The following is a 17,716-nucleotide window of genomic DNA, read 5'->3' on the forward strand; positions in this document are numbered from 1 at the left end:
ATGACATCACCACAACCAAAAATGTATATTTTTGAAACACAAATCTCGTATGGCACAGAATATTTTTCACATGGAGGCTAGTGGCCAAATAGTATACACATTTTGGGGTCCTTGTGAAAACTTTGAAAACTAAATACAAAGCGTCTTTGACTCTGCTTTGAAAACTAAATACAAAGCGTCTTTGACTCCGTTGGCCTCAACAATCCTGTTTGATCCAGAATTCATCGACAGGCTGGCAGGCAGGGAAAGGGCAGCAGCAGTGCACTCTGGGAAGGGAACAGACGGGTGGGAACGGGACTGTTGCTCCTAAACTTGCTCCTGCTGTCATAACATTGGTCCGGGCAGGGCGGTGAGTTCACCAAGCAGTCAATCCTATAGTGACTCAAGCCCATTGTACATGTGTTGCAGCCATAACAGACTGCACGGTGGCTGCCTTGCTGTACCTCACACTGTAATGTGTTGTGCATGGAACTCATCTGCAAGCTAACATTGTACACATTAGGGCAGCAAATATTGATTATTTTCTTAGTGATGAATCTATCGATTACTTTTTTTTGTTTAATTGAATAATCAGGGGGTTTTATATGTATTTTTTTTTATACATCAACAAATCGATTAACCACTTAAGCATTTTTTAAATTATTTGTCAAAACTAGTTTAAATAGCCGCTCTGCAAGCTTACAAGATTTGTGTTGTTAAAATGTTTTAAAAAAAAAGATCTCTGAAAATAGCCTATAAAAAATGTAATACCTATATTAAACATTTGTGTTGGGGACCCCCTGGAACCCTCTCAAGGACCCTGTCCCCAGACCCAGGGCCACGTTAGCCCAATGGGCTACAGGGTCTGCAGCCCAATGCCTCGGCCACCAGGGGGCCCACGGATGAACAGGAGTAGTATAGTAGGGCACCATTATGCTAATTAATGCAGATGCTAACATGCTAATTGTGTTAGCATGACGTCACAAACCGGAAATTCCTCACATTCCTCACATTCCTCACATCCTTGACATTCCATAATTCATAATCACTTTCCAGTACCTGACCCTACCGCTAGGGGAAATAGTGGCGCTGTTGAGCACATTCCTGACATGTTTGACATTCCTCACATTCCTGGCATGTTTGACATTCTTGACATTCCATAATTAATCATTTCAGATTGATTATTTCATTACGCAGTCAATTTAATTAAAATCGATGATGTCACAGGGCACAGTGCAATACCAAAACCTACCCATAGGGGATAACATGTTAAGCTAATATGCTAATATGCTAATATGCTAATATGCTAATATGCTAATAGCGTTAGCATGATGTCACAATGCATAGTGCAATACCAAAACATGGGACCATCAGTGGTCCTTGATAGGGGTTCCAGGCGATCCCCAGTTAAATAATGAAGAGTTGGTAACCAAATGGACCCTTATAGATCTTCCTCTATAAATCTATTTTTTTTTCATTTTGTTTTTCTACAAATGAATTAACACTAATTATATATAATATTCTTTGAACAGCGGCCGTAGCGTTGGTAGTTAAAGGTGGAGTCTGACTTAGCCCCCCATGGTGGGCCCAGAACATAGACTCGAGTTCAGTGTAACAGAGGGGAGATGCTGTCATATGGCTCTCGTCACTATCATTATCAGCCACGGTTTTAGAAAAGCAACATACACAGCCAAATTGCACAATTGCATGCTGGGTGATTATTTCCAACCAATGGGAGCAAACCGTAGGGACATAGTGTCAGTGGCTTCTCTCAGAGTGTCTGTGTTCACACCTATGGTGTTAGAGCTTGTTTTATTGGGGGCCCACAGCTGCAACCACACATAGTGTAGTTTTGTCTTGTTTTTACTCCACTACAATTATTTTTAAAACTTAACTTGAAAAGTTACTAGATACTTTGCAAATATAAATGATTACATTATAAAACATATACATTAACCACTATAGCCTTATTTTATATCTAGGCTATTTGAAAAATAGCCGATCTACAAGCTGTGTGTGTGTGTGTGTGTGTGAGTTGGGACAGGCTGGGCCTGTGACGTGTGAAGTCAGACACCCCCCGGCAGCCCATGGTGTGTGTGTGTGTGTGTGTGTGTGTGTGTGTGTGTGTGTGTGTGTGTGTGTGTGTGTGTGTGTGTGTGTGTGTGTGTGTGTGTGTGTGTGTGTGTGTGTGTGTGTGTGTGTGTGTGTGTGTGTGGCATAATTACAGCTAGTTAGAGGGGGGTCTTCCACTACCCCCCTCCCTAATAGAACACAGAGGTTGGTGAAAGGGGAGATGGGGGACTATTGGTCACAGTTGGTACTGCACGCATACATACAATAATCTAGCAATCTCTCATTAATAATAAAATATGACTGCACATGTTTTATAAATCCTCATGTGTAGTTTATAATACGTATTATATGCCAAACACAGTGTTTTAAGTTGGGGCTAAGTTTAAAATGTTGCTGTTTTATTAAATTGGATCAGTAAATAACTCCAACCATGAACCAGCGACATTAGTTTTATCGTGTTTAATGTTACTCTTAAAAATCTGTGTAATATCACAGTCTCACATTTTCTTCCTCTAACAAGCTCTGGCATCCTTTGAAACCTATGTTATAAGGGTGGTACAGACACATTTTCAAAAATGCTCCGAAAATCATCAGATCTACAAGCTCTGATGAGACAAGGGTTTTGTAATAAAAAAACTTATGAGAGGGGGATACCACTAGACCCCCTCCCTCCTATCATTGTTCTTACCCCCTCCAATGTTTTTTCACACCTTTTTGTTAGAAGTTGGCTCTCGGAGGCTACCCACCTGTATACACATGTCTGTCTGTCTGTCTGTCGGTCTGTCTGTCTGTCTGTCTGTCTGGATCTACTTATCTGTGAAGAGTAGGTGTCATAAAGTCAATGAGGTGTCATAAAGTGTAATTTCATCTCTTGTGCTCTCTCTCTCTGTCTCTATGTCTCTCCTTTTCAATGCTAGTACGAGGTTATAGTAGTGTAGCCTTGTCCCCTTCTCAGGGGAGCAGCTTCAAGTGATGTGTATCACAAAGTTTTATTGTGAGTTGGGTTGTCTGAGGTGTGACGTGTGAAGTCAGTTTGGTTTGATGTGTTTTTATCTTGTCATAATTTGGGTCTTATAATATGTCTTGCGTTTTACAGAGCATCCTAGATTGTGTTTTGAATAGTTTTTTCATTGAGTGTATCGTTACTCCCTGATCATGTGTAGGTATGTATACAAAAGTAGTTAGATAAAGCATGTTACAGCTACAGTTATGTCCGAGTTACAGTAATGTTAGAGTTTAAAATCATGTAATGTTAGAGTTTTGTTAGAGTTAGAGTAATGTCAGAGCTACAGTAATGTCCGAGTTACAGCAATGTTAGAGTTAAAGACATGTAAGAGTTAGAGTAATGTTAGAGTTTTGTTAGAGTTCAGTAATGTCAAAGGTACAGTTATGGCAGACTTACAGAAATGTTAGAGTCACAGTATGTTAGAGTTACAGTATTGCTAGAGTTTTTGTCAGAGTTCAGTAATGTTAGAGTTACAATATTGGCAGAGCAACTGTAATGTTAGAGTTAAAGTTATGGCAGAGTTACAGTAATGTTAGAGTTAAAGTTATGTTAGAGCCACAATATGTTAGAGTTACAGTATTGTTAGAGTTTTGTCAGAGTTAAAGTAATGTTATAGTTTTCATATGAGTTGATGTAACGGCAGAGCTATAGTGATGTTAGAGTTAAAGTTATGACAGAGTTAAAGTTATGACAGAGTTAAAGTTATGTTAGAGGCACAATATGTTAGAGTTACAGTATTGTTAGAGTTTTTGTCAGAGTTCAGTAATGGTACAGTTAAAGTAATGTCAGAGCTACAGTTATGTTAGAGTTAAAAAGCCATATAAGAATTAGAGTCAAAGTAATGTTAGAGTTCCAGTAATATTAGAGTTAAAGTTATGTTAGAGTCAAAGTAATGATAGAGTTTTTGTTAGTGTTCAGTAATGTTAGAGTCACAATATTGGCTGAGTTACAGTAATGGCAGAGTTGCAGTATTTGTTAGAGTTACATTTATGGTAGAATAGAAGTTATGCTAGAGGTCAGTAATATTAGAGTTACAATACTGCCTGAGTAACGGTAATGTTAGAGTTAAAGTTATGTTAGAGGCACAGTAATGTTAGAGTTAAAGTTATGTTAGAGTCACAGTATGTTAGAGTTACAGTATTGCTAGAGTTTTTGTCAGAGTACAATATTGTAAGAGTTACAATATTGACCGAGTTACAGTAATGTTAGAGTTAAAGTTATGTTAGAGCCACAATATGTTAGAGTTACAGTAGCGTCAGAGTTAGAGTAATGTTAGAGTTAAAATATCGGCAGACTTACAGAAATGTTAGAGTTAAAGTTATGTTAGAGTCACAGTATGTTAGAGTTACAGTATTGTTAGAGTTTTTGTCAGAGGTCAGTAACGTAAGAGTCACAATATTGGCTGAGTTGCAGTAATGGTACAGTTAAAGTAATGTTAGAGTTAAAGTTATGGTAGAATTAAAGTTATGCTAGAGGTCAGTAATGTTAGAGTTAAAATATCGGCAGACTTACAGAAATGTTAGAGTTAAAGTTATGTTAGAGTCACAGTATGTTAGAGTTACAGTATTGCTAGGGTTATTTTTTTTGTCAGAGTTCAGTAATGTTAGAGTTAAAGTTATGTTAGAGTAACAATATGTTAGAGTTACAGTATTGTTAGAGTTTTTTGTCAGAGTTCAGTAATGTTAGAGTTAAAGTTATGTTAGAGTAACAATATGTTAGAGTTACAGTATTGTTAGAGTTTTTGTCAGAGTTCAGTATTGTAAGAGTTAAAATATCGGCAGACTTACAGAAATGTTAGAGTTAAAGTTATGTTAGAGGCACAGTAATGTTAGAGTTAAAGTTATGTTAGAGTCACAGTATGTTAGAGTTACAGTATTGTTAGAGTTTTTGTCAGAGTTCAGTAATGGTACAGTTAAAGTAATGTTAGAGTTAAAGTTATGGTAGAGTTAAAGTCATGTATGAGTTAAAGTAATGTCAGAGTTAAAGTAATGTTATAGTTGTCTTAGAGTTGATGTAACGGTAGAGTTAAAGTTATGTTAGAGTTAAAATTATGGCCAAGTTATGCTAGATGTCAGTAATGTTAGAGTTAAAATATCAGCAGACTTACAGAAATGTTAGAGTTAAAGTTTTGTTAGAGGCACAGTAATGTTAGAGTTAAAGTTATGCTAGAGTCACAGTATGTTAGAGTTACAGTATTGTTAGAGTTTTTGTCAGAGTTCAGTAACGTAAGAGTTACAATATTGGCTGAGTTGCAGTAATGGCAGAGTTACAGTATTTGTTAGAGTTAAAGTCATGTAAGAATTGAGACATGTAAGAGTTAGAGTAATGTTAGAGTTACAGTAGTGTTAGAGTTACAATATTGGCAGAGTTAAAGTAATGTTAGAGTTAAAGTGGTGCTAGAGTTACAGTAATGTTAGTTTTTGTCAGAGTTTAGTAACGTAAGAGTTACAATATTGGCCGAGTTACAGTAATGCTAGATTTAAAGCTATGTTAGAGTCACAGTAATGTTAGAGTTTTTGTTAGAGTTCAGTAATGGCAGAGTTAAAGTAATGTCAGAGTTAAAATCATGTAAGAGTTAGAGTAATGATAAGTTGTGTTGAGTTTTGTTAGAGGCCAGTAATGTTAGAGTTGAAGCAGTGTTAGAGGTAAAGTTATGTCAGAGGTAAAATAATGGCCAAGTTATGATTGATGTCAGTAATGTTAGTTAAAAATGTTAGTTACAATATTGACCGAGTTACAGTAATGTTAGAGTTAAAGTTATGTTAGAGTCACAGTAATGTTAGAGTTACAGTAATGTTAGAGTTAAAGTCATGTAAGAGTTAAAGTAATGGCAGAGTTAAAGTAATGTTATAGTTTTCTTAGAGTTGATGTAACGATAGAGTTAAAGTTATGTTAGAGTTAAAATTATGGCCAAGTTATGCTAGATGTCAGTAATGTTAGAGTTAAAATATCGGCAGACTTACAGAAATGTTAGAGTTAAAGTTATGTTAGAGGCACAGTAATGTTAGAGTTAAAGTTATGTTAGAGTCACAGTATGTTAGAGTTACAGTATTGTTAGAGTTTTTTGTCAGAGTTCAGTAGCTTAAGAGTTACAATAATGGCTGAGTTACAGTAATGGTACAGTTAAAGTAATGTTAGAGCTAAAATTGTGGTAGAGTTAAAGTCATGTATGAGTTAAAGTAATGTCAGAGTCAAAGTAATGTTATAGTTTTCTTAGAGTTGATGTAACGGTAGAGTTAAAGTTATGTTAGAGTTAAAATTATGGCCAAGTTTTTGCTAGAGGTCAGTAATGTTAGAGTTACAATATTGGCAGACTTACAGAAATGTTAGAGTTAAAGTTATGTTAGAGGCACAGTAATGTTAGAGTTAAAGTTATGTTAGAGTCACAGTATGTTAGAGTTACAGTATTGTTAGAGTTTTTGTTAGAGTTCAGTAACGTAAGAGTTACAATATAGGCTGAGTTGCAGTAATGGCAGAGTTACAGTATCTGTTAGAGTTAAAGTTATGGTAGAATTAAAGTTATGCTAGAGGTCAGTAATGTTAGAGGTACAATATTGGCAGGGTAACGGTAATGTTAGAGTTAAAGTTATGGCAGAGTTACAATAATGTTAGAGTTAAAGTTATGTTAGAGTCACAATATGTTAGAGTTACAGTATTGTTAGAGTTTTTGTCAGAGTTCAGTAATGTTAGAGTTTAAAATATCGGCAGACTTACAGAAATGTTAGAGTTAAAGTTATGACAGAGCTACAGTGATGTTAGAGTTAAAGTTATGTTAGGGGCACAATATGCTAGAGTTACAGTATTGTTAGAGTTTTTGTCAGAGTTCAGTAATGGTACAGTTAAAGTAATGTCAGAGTTAAAGTTATGTTAGAGTTAAAGTCATGTAAAAATTAGAGGCATGTAAGAGCTAGAGTAATGTTAGAGTTACATTAGTGTTAGAGTTACAATATTGGTAGAGTTAAAGTAATGTTAGAGTTAAAGTTGTGCTAGAGTTACAGTAATGTTAGTTTTTGACAGAGTTCAGTAACATAAGAGTTACAATATTGGCCGAGTTACAGTAATGCTAGATTTAAAGCTATGTTAGAGTTAGAGTTAAAGTTATGTTAGAGTCAATGTAATACTTTTTTTTTTTTTTTTTTTTTCAAAAGTGCAGTAATGTTAGAGTTCAGTAATGGCAGAGTTAAAGTAATGCTAGAGTTTTGTTAGAGTTACAGTAATGTCAGACTTACAGTAATGTCCGAGTTACAGTAATGTCCGAGTTAAAGTCATGTAATAGTTAGAGTAATGTTAGAGTTTTGTTAGAGCTCAGTAATTTTAGAGTTTAAGTAGTGTTAGAGCTGAAGTAATGTTAGAGTTAAAGTTATTTTAGAGTTAAAATAATGACCACGTTATGCTAGATGACAGTAATGTCAGAGTTACAGTAATGTCAGAGTTACGATAATGTTAGAGTTAAAGTTATGTTAGAGTCAAAGAAATGGTAGAGTTACAGTAATACTACATTTTTTCAGAGTTACAGCAATGTTAGAGTTAAAGACATGTAAGAGTTAGAGTAATGCAAGAGTTACAGTAGTGTTAGAGTCAAAGTAATGCTAGAGCTAAAGTTATGTTAGAGTTACAGTAATGTTAGAGTTAGAGTTATGTTAGAGTCGCAGTATGTTAGAGTTACAGTATTGTTAGAGTTTTTGTCAGAGTTCAGTAATTTAAGAGTTACAATACTGGCTGAGTTACAGTAATGGCAGAGATACAGTATTTGCTAGAGTTAAAGTTATGGTAGAATTGAAGTTATGCTAGAGGTCAGTAATGTTAGAGTTACAATATTGGCAGAGTAACGGTAATGTTAGAGTTAAAGTTATGGCAGAGTTACAGTAATTTTAGAGTTAAATTTATGTTAAGGGCACAAAATGTTAGAGTTACAGTAATGTTAGAGTTTTTTGTCAGAGTTCAGTATTGTAAGAGTTACAATATCGGCAGAGTTAAAGTGATGTTAGAGTTAAAGTTATGACAGAGTTACAGTAATGTTAGAGTTTTTGTCAGAGTTCAGTAATGGTACAGTTAAAGTAATGTCAGTGTTAAAGTAATGTTAGAGTTAAAGTCATGTAAGAATTAGAGTCATGTAAGAGTTAGAGTAATGTTAGAGTTTTTTGTTAGAGTTCAGTAATGGTAGAGTTATAGTAATGACAGAGTTACAGTAATGTTAGAGTTTTGTCAGAGTTCAGTAATGTCAGAGTTACAATAATCGCCGAGCTACAGTAATGTTAGAGTTAAAGCTATGTTAGAGTCACAGTAATGTTAGAGTTACACTAATGTTAGAGTTAAACATTAGAGTTAAAGTAATGTTACTTATGTTTCTATGATACATAGAGAGAAGAAAATATATTTTACATGATACTGTGTTTTGCTTGCTTGCAGTATCATGTAATATATATTTTCTTCTCTCTATGTATCACAGAAACATAAGTAACATTACTTTAACTCTAATGTTTAACTCTAACATTAGTGTAACTCTAACATTACTGTGACTCTAACATAGCTTTAACTCTAACATTACTGTAGCTCGGCGATTATTGTAACTCTGACATTACTGAACTCTGACAAAACTCTAACATTACTGTAACTCTGTCATTACTATAACTCTACCATTACTGAACTCTAACAAAAAACTCTAACATTACTCTAACTCTTACATGACTCTAATTCTTACATGACTTTAACTCTAACATTACTTTAACACTGACATTACTTTAACTGTACCATTACTGAACTCTGACAAAAACTATAACATTACTGTAACTCTGTCATAACTTTAACTCTAACATCACTTTAACTCTGCCGATATTGTAACTCTTACAATACTGAACTCTGACAAAAAACTCTAACATTACTGTAACTCTAACATTTTGTGCCCTTAACATAAATTTAACTCTAAAATTACTGTAACTCTGCCATAACTTTAACTCTAACATTACCGTTACTCTGCCAATATTGTAACTCTAACATTACTGACCTCTAGCATAACTTCAATTCTACCATAACTTTAACTCTAGCAAATACTGTATCTCTGCCATTACTGTAACTCAGCCAGTATTGTAACTCTTAAATTACTGAACTCTGACAAAAACTCTAACAATACTGTAACTCTAACATACTGCGACTCTAACATAACTCTAACTCTAACATTACTGTAACTCTAACATAACTTTAGCTCTAGCATTACTTTGACTCTAACACTACTGTAACTCTTGCATTACTCTAACTCTTACATGTCTTTAACTCTAACATTGCTGTAACTCTGAAAAAATGTAGTATTACTGTAACTCTACCATTTCTTTGACTCTAACATAACTTTAACTCTAACATTATCGTAACTCTGACATTACTGTAACTCTGACATTACTGTCATCTAGCATAACGTGGTCATTATTTTAACTCTAAAATAACTTTAACTCTAACATTACTTCAGCTCTAACACTACTTAAACTCTAAAATTACTGAGCTCTAACAAAACTCTAACATTACTCTAACTATTACATGACTTTAACTCGGACATTACTGTAACTCGGACATTACTGTAAGTCTGACATTACTGTAACTCTAACAAAACTCTAGCATTACTTTAACTCTGCCATTACTGAACTCTAACATTACTGCACTTTTGAAAAAAAAAAAAAAAAAAAGTATTACATTGACTCTAACATAACTTTAACTCTAACTCTAACATAGCTTTAAATCTAGCATTACTGTAACTCGGCCAATATTGTAACTCTTATGTTACTGAACTCTGTCAAAAACTAACATTACTGTAACTCTAGCACAACTTTAACTCTAACATTACTTTAACTCTACCAATATTGTAACTCTAACACTAATGTAACTCTAACATTACTCTAGCTCTTACATGCCTCTAATTTTTACATGACTTTAACTCTAACATAACTTTAACTCTGACATTACTTTAACTGTACCATTACTGAACTCTGACAAAAACTCTAACAATACTGTAACTCTAGCATATTGTGCCCCTAACATAACTTTAACTCTAACATCACTGTAGCTCTGTCATAACTTTAACTCTAACATTTCTGTAAGTCTGCCGATATTTTAAACTCTAACATTACTGAACTCTAGCATAACTTTAATTCTACCATAACTTTAACTCTAACAGATACTGTAACTCTGCCATTACTGCAACTCAGCCTATATTGTAACTCTTACGTTACTGAACTCTAACAAAAACTCTAACAATACTGTAACTCTAACATACTGTGACTCTAACATAACTTTAACTCTAACATTACTGTGCCTCTAACATAACTTTAACTCTAACATTTCTGTAAGTCTGCCAATATTGTAACTCTAACATTACTGACCTCTAGCAAAAACTTGGCCATAATTTTAACTCTAACATAACTTTAACTCTACCGTTACATCAACTCTAAGAAAACTATAACATTACTTTGACTCTGACATTACTTTAACTCATACATGACTTTAACTCTACCACAATTTTAGCTCTAACATTACTTTAACTGTACCATTACTGTAACTCAGCCATTATTGTAACTCTTAAGCTACTGAACTCTGACAAAAAACTCTAACAATACTGTAACTCTAACATACTGTGACTCTAACATAACTTTAACTCTAACATTACTGTGCCTCTAACATAACTTTAACTCTAACATTTCTGTAAGTCTGCCGATATTTTAACTCTAACATTACTGACATCTAGCATAACTTGGCCATAATTTTAACTCTAACATAACTTTAACTCTATCGTTACATCAACTCTAAGAAAACTATAACATTACTTTAACTCTGCCATTACTTTAACTCTTACATGACTTTAACTCTAACATTACTGTAACTCTAACATTACTGTGACTCTAACATAACTTTAACTCTAACATTACTGTAACTCGGTCAATATTGTAACTAACATTTTTATCTAACATTACTGACATCAATCATAACTTGGCCATTATTTTACCTCTGACATAACTTTACCTCTAACACTGCTTCAACTCTAACATTACTGGCCTCTAACAAAACTCAACACAACTTATCATTACTCTAACTCTTACATGACTTTAACTCTGACATTACTTTAACTCTGCCATTACTGAACTCTAACAAAAACTCTAACATTACTGTGACTCTAACATAGCTTTAAATCTAGCATTACTGTAACTCGGCCAATATTGTAACTCTTACGTTACTAAACTCTGACAAAAACTAACATTACTGTAACTCTAGCACCACTTTAACTCTAACATTACTTTAACTCTGCCAATATTGTAACTCTAACACTACTGTAACTCTAACATTACTCTAACTCTTACATGTCTCAATTCTTACATGACTTTAACTCTAACAAATACTGTAACTCTGCCATTACTGCAACTCAGCCAATATTGTAACTCTTACGTTACTGAACTCTGACAAAAACTCTAACAATACTGTAACTCTAACATACTGTGACTCTAGCATAACTTTAACTCTAACATTACTGTGCCTCTAACAAAACTTTAACTCTAACATTTCTGTAAGTCTGCTGATATTTTAACTCTAACATTACTGACATCTAGCATAACTTGGCCATAATTTTAACTCTAACATAACTTTAACTCTACCGTTACATCAACTCTAAGACAACTATAACATTACTTTAACTCTGACATTACTTTAACTCATACATGACTTTAACTCTACCATAACTATAACTCTAACATTACTTTAACTGTACCATTACTGAACTCTGACAAAAACTCTAACAATACTGTAAATCTAACATACTGTGACTCTAACATAACTTTAACTCTAACATTACTGTGCCTCTAACATAACTTTAACTCTAACATTTCTGTAAGTCTGCCGATATTTTAACTCTTACAATACTGAACTCTGACAAAAACTTTAACAATACTGTAACTCTAACATATTGTTACTCTAACATAACTTTAACTCTAACATTACTGAACTCTGACAAAAAACTCTAACAATACTGTAACTCTAACATATTGTTACTCTAACATAACTTTAACTCTAACATTACTGAACTCTGACAAAAAAAATAACCCTAGCAATACTGTAACTCTAACATACTGTGACTCTAACATAACTTTAACTCTAACATTTCTGTAAGTCTGCCGATATTTTAACTCTAACATTACTGACCTCTAGCATAACTTTAATTCTACCATAACTTTAACTCTAACATTACTTTAACTGTACCATTACTGCAACTCAGCCAATATTGTGACTCTTACGTTACTGACCTCTGACAAAAACTCTAACAATACTGTAACTCTAACATACTGTGACTCTAACATAACTTTAACTCTAACATTTCTGTAAGTCTGCCGATATTTTAACTCTAACATTACTCTAACTCTGACGCTACTGTAACTCTAACATATTGTGGCTCTAACATAACTTTAACTCTAACATTACTGTAACTCGGTCAATATTGTAACTCTTACAATATTGTACTCTGACAAAAACTCTAGCAATACTGTAACTCTAACATACTGTGACTCTAACATAACTTTAACTCTAACATTACTGTGCCTCTAACATAACTTTAACTCTAACATTACCGTTACTCAGGCAGTATTGTAACTCTAATATTACTGACCTCTAGCATAACTTCTATTCTACCATAAATGTAACTCTAACAAATACTGCAACTCTGCCATTACTGTAACTCAGCCAATATTGTGACTCTAACATTACTGAACACTAACAAAAACTCTATCATTACTTTGACTCTAACATAACTTTAACTCTAATATTACTGGAACTCTAACATTACTTTGACTCTAATTCTTATATGGCTTTTTAACTCTAACATAACTGTAGCTCTGACATTACTTTAACTGTACCATTACTGAACTCTGACAAAAACTCTAACAATACTGTAACTCTAACATATTGTGCCTCTAACATAACTTTAACTCTGTCATAACTTTAACTCTGTCATAACTTTAACTCTAACATCACTATAGCTCTGCCGTTACATCAACTCATATGAAAACTATAACATTACTTTAACTCTGACAAAACTCTAACAATACTGTAACTCTAACATATTGTGGCTCTAACATAACTTTAACTCTAACATTACTGTAACTCTGCCATAACTTTAACTCTAACATTACAGTTGCTCTGCCAATATTGTAACTCTAACATTACTGAACTCTGACAAAAACTCTAGCAATACTGTAACTCTAACATACTGTGACTCTAACATTTCTGTAAGTCTGCCATAACTGTACCTTTGACATTACTGAACTCTAACAAAACTCTAACATTACTCTAACTCTTACATTACTCTAACTCTAACAAAACTCTAACATTACATGATTTTAAACTCTACCATTACTGTAACTCGGACATAACTGTAGCTGTAACATGCTTTATCTAACTACTTTTGTATACATACCTACACATGATCAGGGAGTAACGATACACTCAATGAAAAAACTATTCAAAACACAATCTAGGATGCTCTGTAAAACGCAAGACATATTATAAGACCCAAATTATGACAAGATAAAAACACATCAAACCAAACTGACTTCACACGTCACACCTCAGACAACCCAACTCACAATAAAACTTTGTGATACACATCACTTGAAGCTGCTCCCCTGAGAAGGGGACAAGGCTACACTACTATAACCTCGTACTAGCATTGAAAAGGAGAGACATAGAGACAGAGAGAGAGAGCACAAGAGATGAAATTACACTTTATGACACCTCATTGACTTTATGACACCTACTCTTCACAGATAAGTAGATCCAGACAGACAGACAGACAGACAGACCGACAGACAGACAGACAGACATGTGTATACAGGTGGGTAGCCTCCGAGAGCCAACTTCTAACAAAAAGGTGTGAAAAAACATTGGAGGGGGTAAGAACAATGATAGGAGGGAGGGGGTCTAGTGGTATCCCCCTCTCATAAGTTTTTTTATTACAAAACCCTTGTCTCATCAGAGCTTGTAGATCTGATGATTTTCGGAGCATTTTTGAAAATGTGTCTGTACCACCCTTATAACATAGGTTTCAAAGGATGCCAGAGCTTGTTAGAGGAAGAAAATGTGAGACTGTGATATTACACAGATTTTTAAGAGTAACATTAAACACGATAAAACTAATGTCGCTGGTTCATGGTTGGAGTTATTTACTGATCCAATTTAATAAAACAGCAACATTTTAAACTTAGCCCCAACTTAAAACACTGTGTTTGGCATATAATACGTATTATAAACTACACATGAGGATTTATAAAACATGTGCAGTCATATTTTATTATTAATGAGAGATTGCTAGATTATTGTATGTATGCGTGCAGTACCAACTGTGACCAATAGTCCCCCATCTCCCCTTTCACCAACCTCTGTGTTCTATTAGGGAGGGGGGTAGTGGAAGACCCCCCTCTAACTAGCTGTAATTATGCCCCACACACACACACACACACACACACACACACACACACACACACACACACACACACACACACACACACACACACACACACACACACACACACACACACCATGGGCTGCCGGGGGGTGTCTGACTTCACACGTCACAGGCCCAGCCTGTCCCAACTCACACACACACACACACACACAGCTTGTAGATCGGCTATTTTTCAAATAGCCTAGATATAAAATAAGGCTATAGTGGTTAATGTATATGTTTTATAATGTAATCATTTATATTTGCAAAGTATCTAGTAACTTTTCAAGTTAAGTTTTAAAAATAATTGTAGTGGAGTAAAAACAAGACAAAACTACACTATGTGTGGTTGCAGCTGTGGGCCCCCAATAAAACAAGCTCTAACACCATAGGTGTGAACACAGACACTCTGAGAGAAGCCACTGACACTATGTCCCTACGGTTTGCTCCCATTGGTTGGAAATAATCACCCAGCATGCAATTGTGCAATTTGGCTGTGTATGTTGCTTTTCTAAAACCGTGGCTGATAATGATAGTGACGAGAGCCATATGACAGCATCTCCCCTCTGTTACACTGAACTCGAGTCTATGTTCTGGGCCCACCATGGGGGGCTAAGTCAGACTCCACCTTTAACTACCAACGCTACGGCCGCTGTTCAAAGAATATTATATATAATTAGTGTTAATTCATTTGTAGAAAAACAAAATGAAAAAAAAATAGATTTATAGAGGAAGATCTATAAGGGTCCATTTGGTTACCAACTCTTCATTATTTAACTGGGGATCGCCTGGAACCCCTATCAAGGACCACTGATGGTCCCATGTTTTGGTATTGCACTATGCATTGTGACATCATGCTAACGCTATTAGCATATTAGCATATTAGCATATTAGCATATTAGCATATTAGCTTAACATGTTATCCCCTATGGGTAGGTTTTGGTATTGCACTGTGCCCTGTGACATCATCGATTTTAATTAAATTGACTGCGTAATGAAATAATCAATCTGAAATGATTAATTATGGAATGTCAAGAATGTCAAACATGCCAGGAATGTGAGGAATGTCAAACATGTCAGGAATGTGCTCAACAGCGCCACTATTTCCCCTAGCGGTAGGGTCAGGTACTGGAAAGTGATTATGAATTATGGAATGTCAAGAATGTGAGGAATGTGAGGAATGTGAGGAATTTCCGGTTTGTGACGTCATGCTAACACAATTAGCATGTTAGCATCTGCATTAATTAGCATAATGGTGCCCTACTATACTACTAACAGGAATTGAATTGAGAAATATAACTGCATTGCGTTTTTTAAGAGCTTTTGTAGCCATATTGATACAATTCCCTCTATCTATCATACAACAACCAAGGACTACTGCCAGACCCCACTTTGAGAACCACTGTTTTATACTTTCTGAAACACTATTATGCCGATGCCTGTTGGGAGGAACACACTCCCCTCCGGTTATACCCGTTGCATCTCTGTCCCTTTTATACCCATATATGGAGATCACTAATGTCATCATTATGACATCATAGTACGGACATCGGTCGGACAGATATTTTATGCATTCGTCAGTGATGTCCATATATGGAGATCCATTGCCGCGTGTCGTTTTTGGGACAACCGCCAATCGGGCCGACTTCCCACTCGACACATCCCTCCCTTGGGTCCTCTGTGATACACATGCTGAGTTTGAGGTAAATCGGTCGGACAGTTTCCGAGATATGTGGGGGACACGTTCACATGCACGCACACAGATGTTTCTTTTATTAGATAATAATAATATACTAGACCGGCACCAGCCTACTCTATAATGCAGGTCGAGAACGATCTAAGTTGGGAATGCATGCAGCTGGTTATGTAATACCCACTGTACCCGTTGTCAGAGTACATCAGAGAGTATGTCCCCAACTCCATATTTGGGCAAGATTGATGTCATATTGATGACATCATGACACACCTAGGAAGATACTAGCTAGCAGTATCTTGGCAACACAACACAACCGCTTAGGTTATTTAAACGAACGGAACAGTGCTTCTGAGCAACAAAACATCCGGTTGGATTCATTTCCAGCGAGGCGAAGCAGCAGCTAATGATCACCTATCTGTATGCTGAGAAACATATCAAACAAAAGGTAGTAGCTTTTAGCTCAGACAGCTTTTATTCTTGATTTATACCTGCACTGTCGTCGTGCACTGAAAATAGCTGATTTTCTTTGGGATGTCATATTTTCGGTGCGTGCCTTAGCCTGCAGGAGGGATTTCTTTTTTATTGCTTGATTGCGAAAGACAGTTCCACTCGTCAGGTTTTTAGGATTTATATGTAGTCTTTCACCATGGGTTCTCAGGCGTCTACGTTACTCAGAGAAGAGGAAATTGAAGAAATCAAGAAGGAAACAGGTTTTTCTCACAGTCAGATCAATCGCCTGTACAGTCGCTTCACCACCCTGGATAAAGGTCAAAATGGAACCCTCAGTCAAGAAGATTTCCAAAGCATCCCGGAGTTGGCCATCAACCCCCTGGGGGACCGAATAATCAATGCCTTCTTTGCTGAGGGGGAGGACCAGGTGAACTTCAGGGGATTCACGCGAACCCTGGCTCACTTCAGGCCGATGGAAGACAACAACGAGAGGAGCAACGACCCCGCTGCCGGCAGCGGCGAGCCTATCAACAGCAGGACAAACAAGTTACTCTTCTCCTTCCGCCTGTATGACCTGGACAGAGATGGCAAGATCTCTCGCGACGAGCTCTTACAGGTCTTGCGTATGATGGTCGGTGCAAACATTTCGGACGAACAGCTCGGCAGCATCGCCGACCGAACCATCCAGGAGGCTGACTGGAACGGTGACAATTCCATTTCCTTTGATGATTTCGTCAAGTTGTTGGAGGACTTGGACGTTGACCAGAAAATGAGCATCCGGTTCCTGCACTGAAGAATTGTCCACTCTGGATGAATGGTGCTTTTCCACACCAAAACCCTGCTTCAACACTCAATAACGGGGCCAGCTTCCATGGCCTGACCTACAATACAGAATGTTCTCTTGATCAAGCATTTATTAGACCAAATGGACCCTTATGGATTTATAACTAAAAGAGTGTACAAAAACGGGTGTCTGTGGCCTAATGCATATCAATGTGTGTGTGTGTGTGTGTGTGTGTGTGTGTGTGTGTGTGTGTGTGTGTGT

At 35.8% G+C, this 17,716-nt stretch overlaps 1 protein-coding gene across 1 annotated transcript; it reads left to right on the plus strand.

The window, feature by feature from the left end:
- Window positions 1-16,867: 16,867 nt before the first annotated feature.
- LOC308075977 (calcineurin B homologous protein 1-like) lies at window positions 16,868-17,464 on the plus strand (the record flags this gene model as incomplete). Its single annotated transcript, XM_080416025.1, has 1 exon — window positions 16,868-17,464. The coding sequence occupies one exon, from the start codon at window positions 16,868-16,870 to the stop codon at window positions 17,462-17,464; it is 597 nt and encodes a 198-aa protein (XP_080272151.1).
- Between the last annotated feature and the right edge of the window lie 252 nt (window positions 17,465-17,716).

The sequence above is a fragment of the Gymnoscopelus braueri genome, assembly GCF_963280865.1.
Source record: "Gymnoscopelus braueri genome assembly, chromosome: 20".
Lineage (NCBI taxonomy): Eukaryota > Metazoa > Chordata > Actinopteri > Myctophiformes > Myctophidae > Gymnoscopelus > Gymnoscopelus braueri.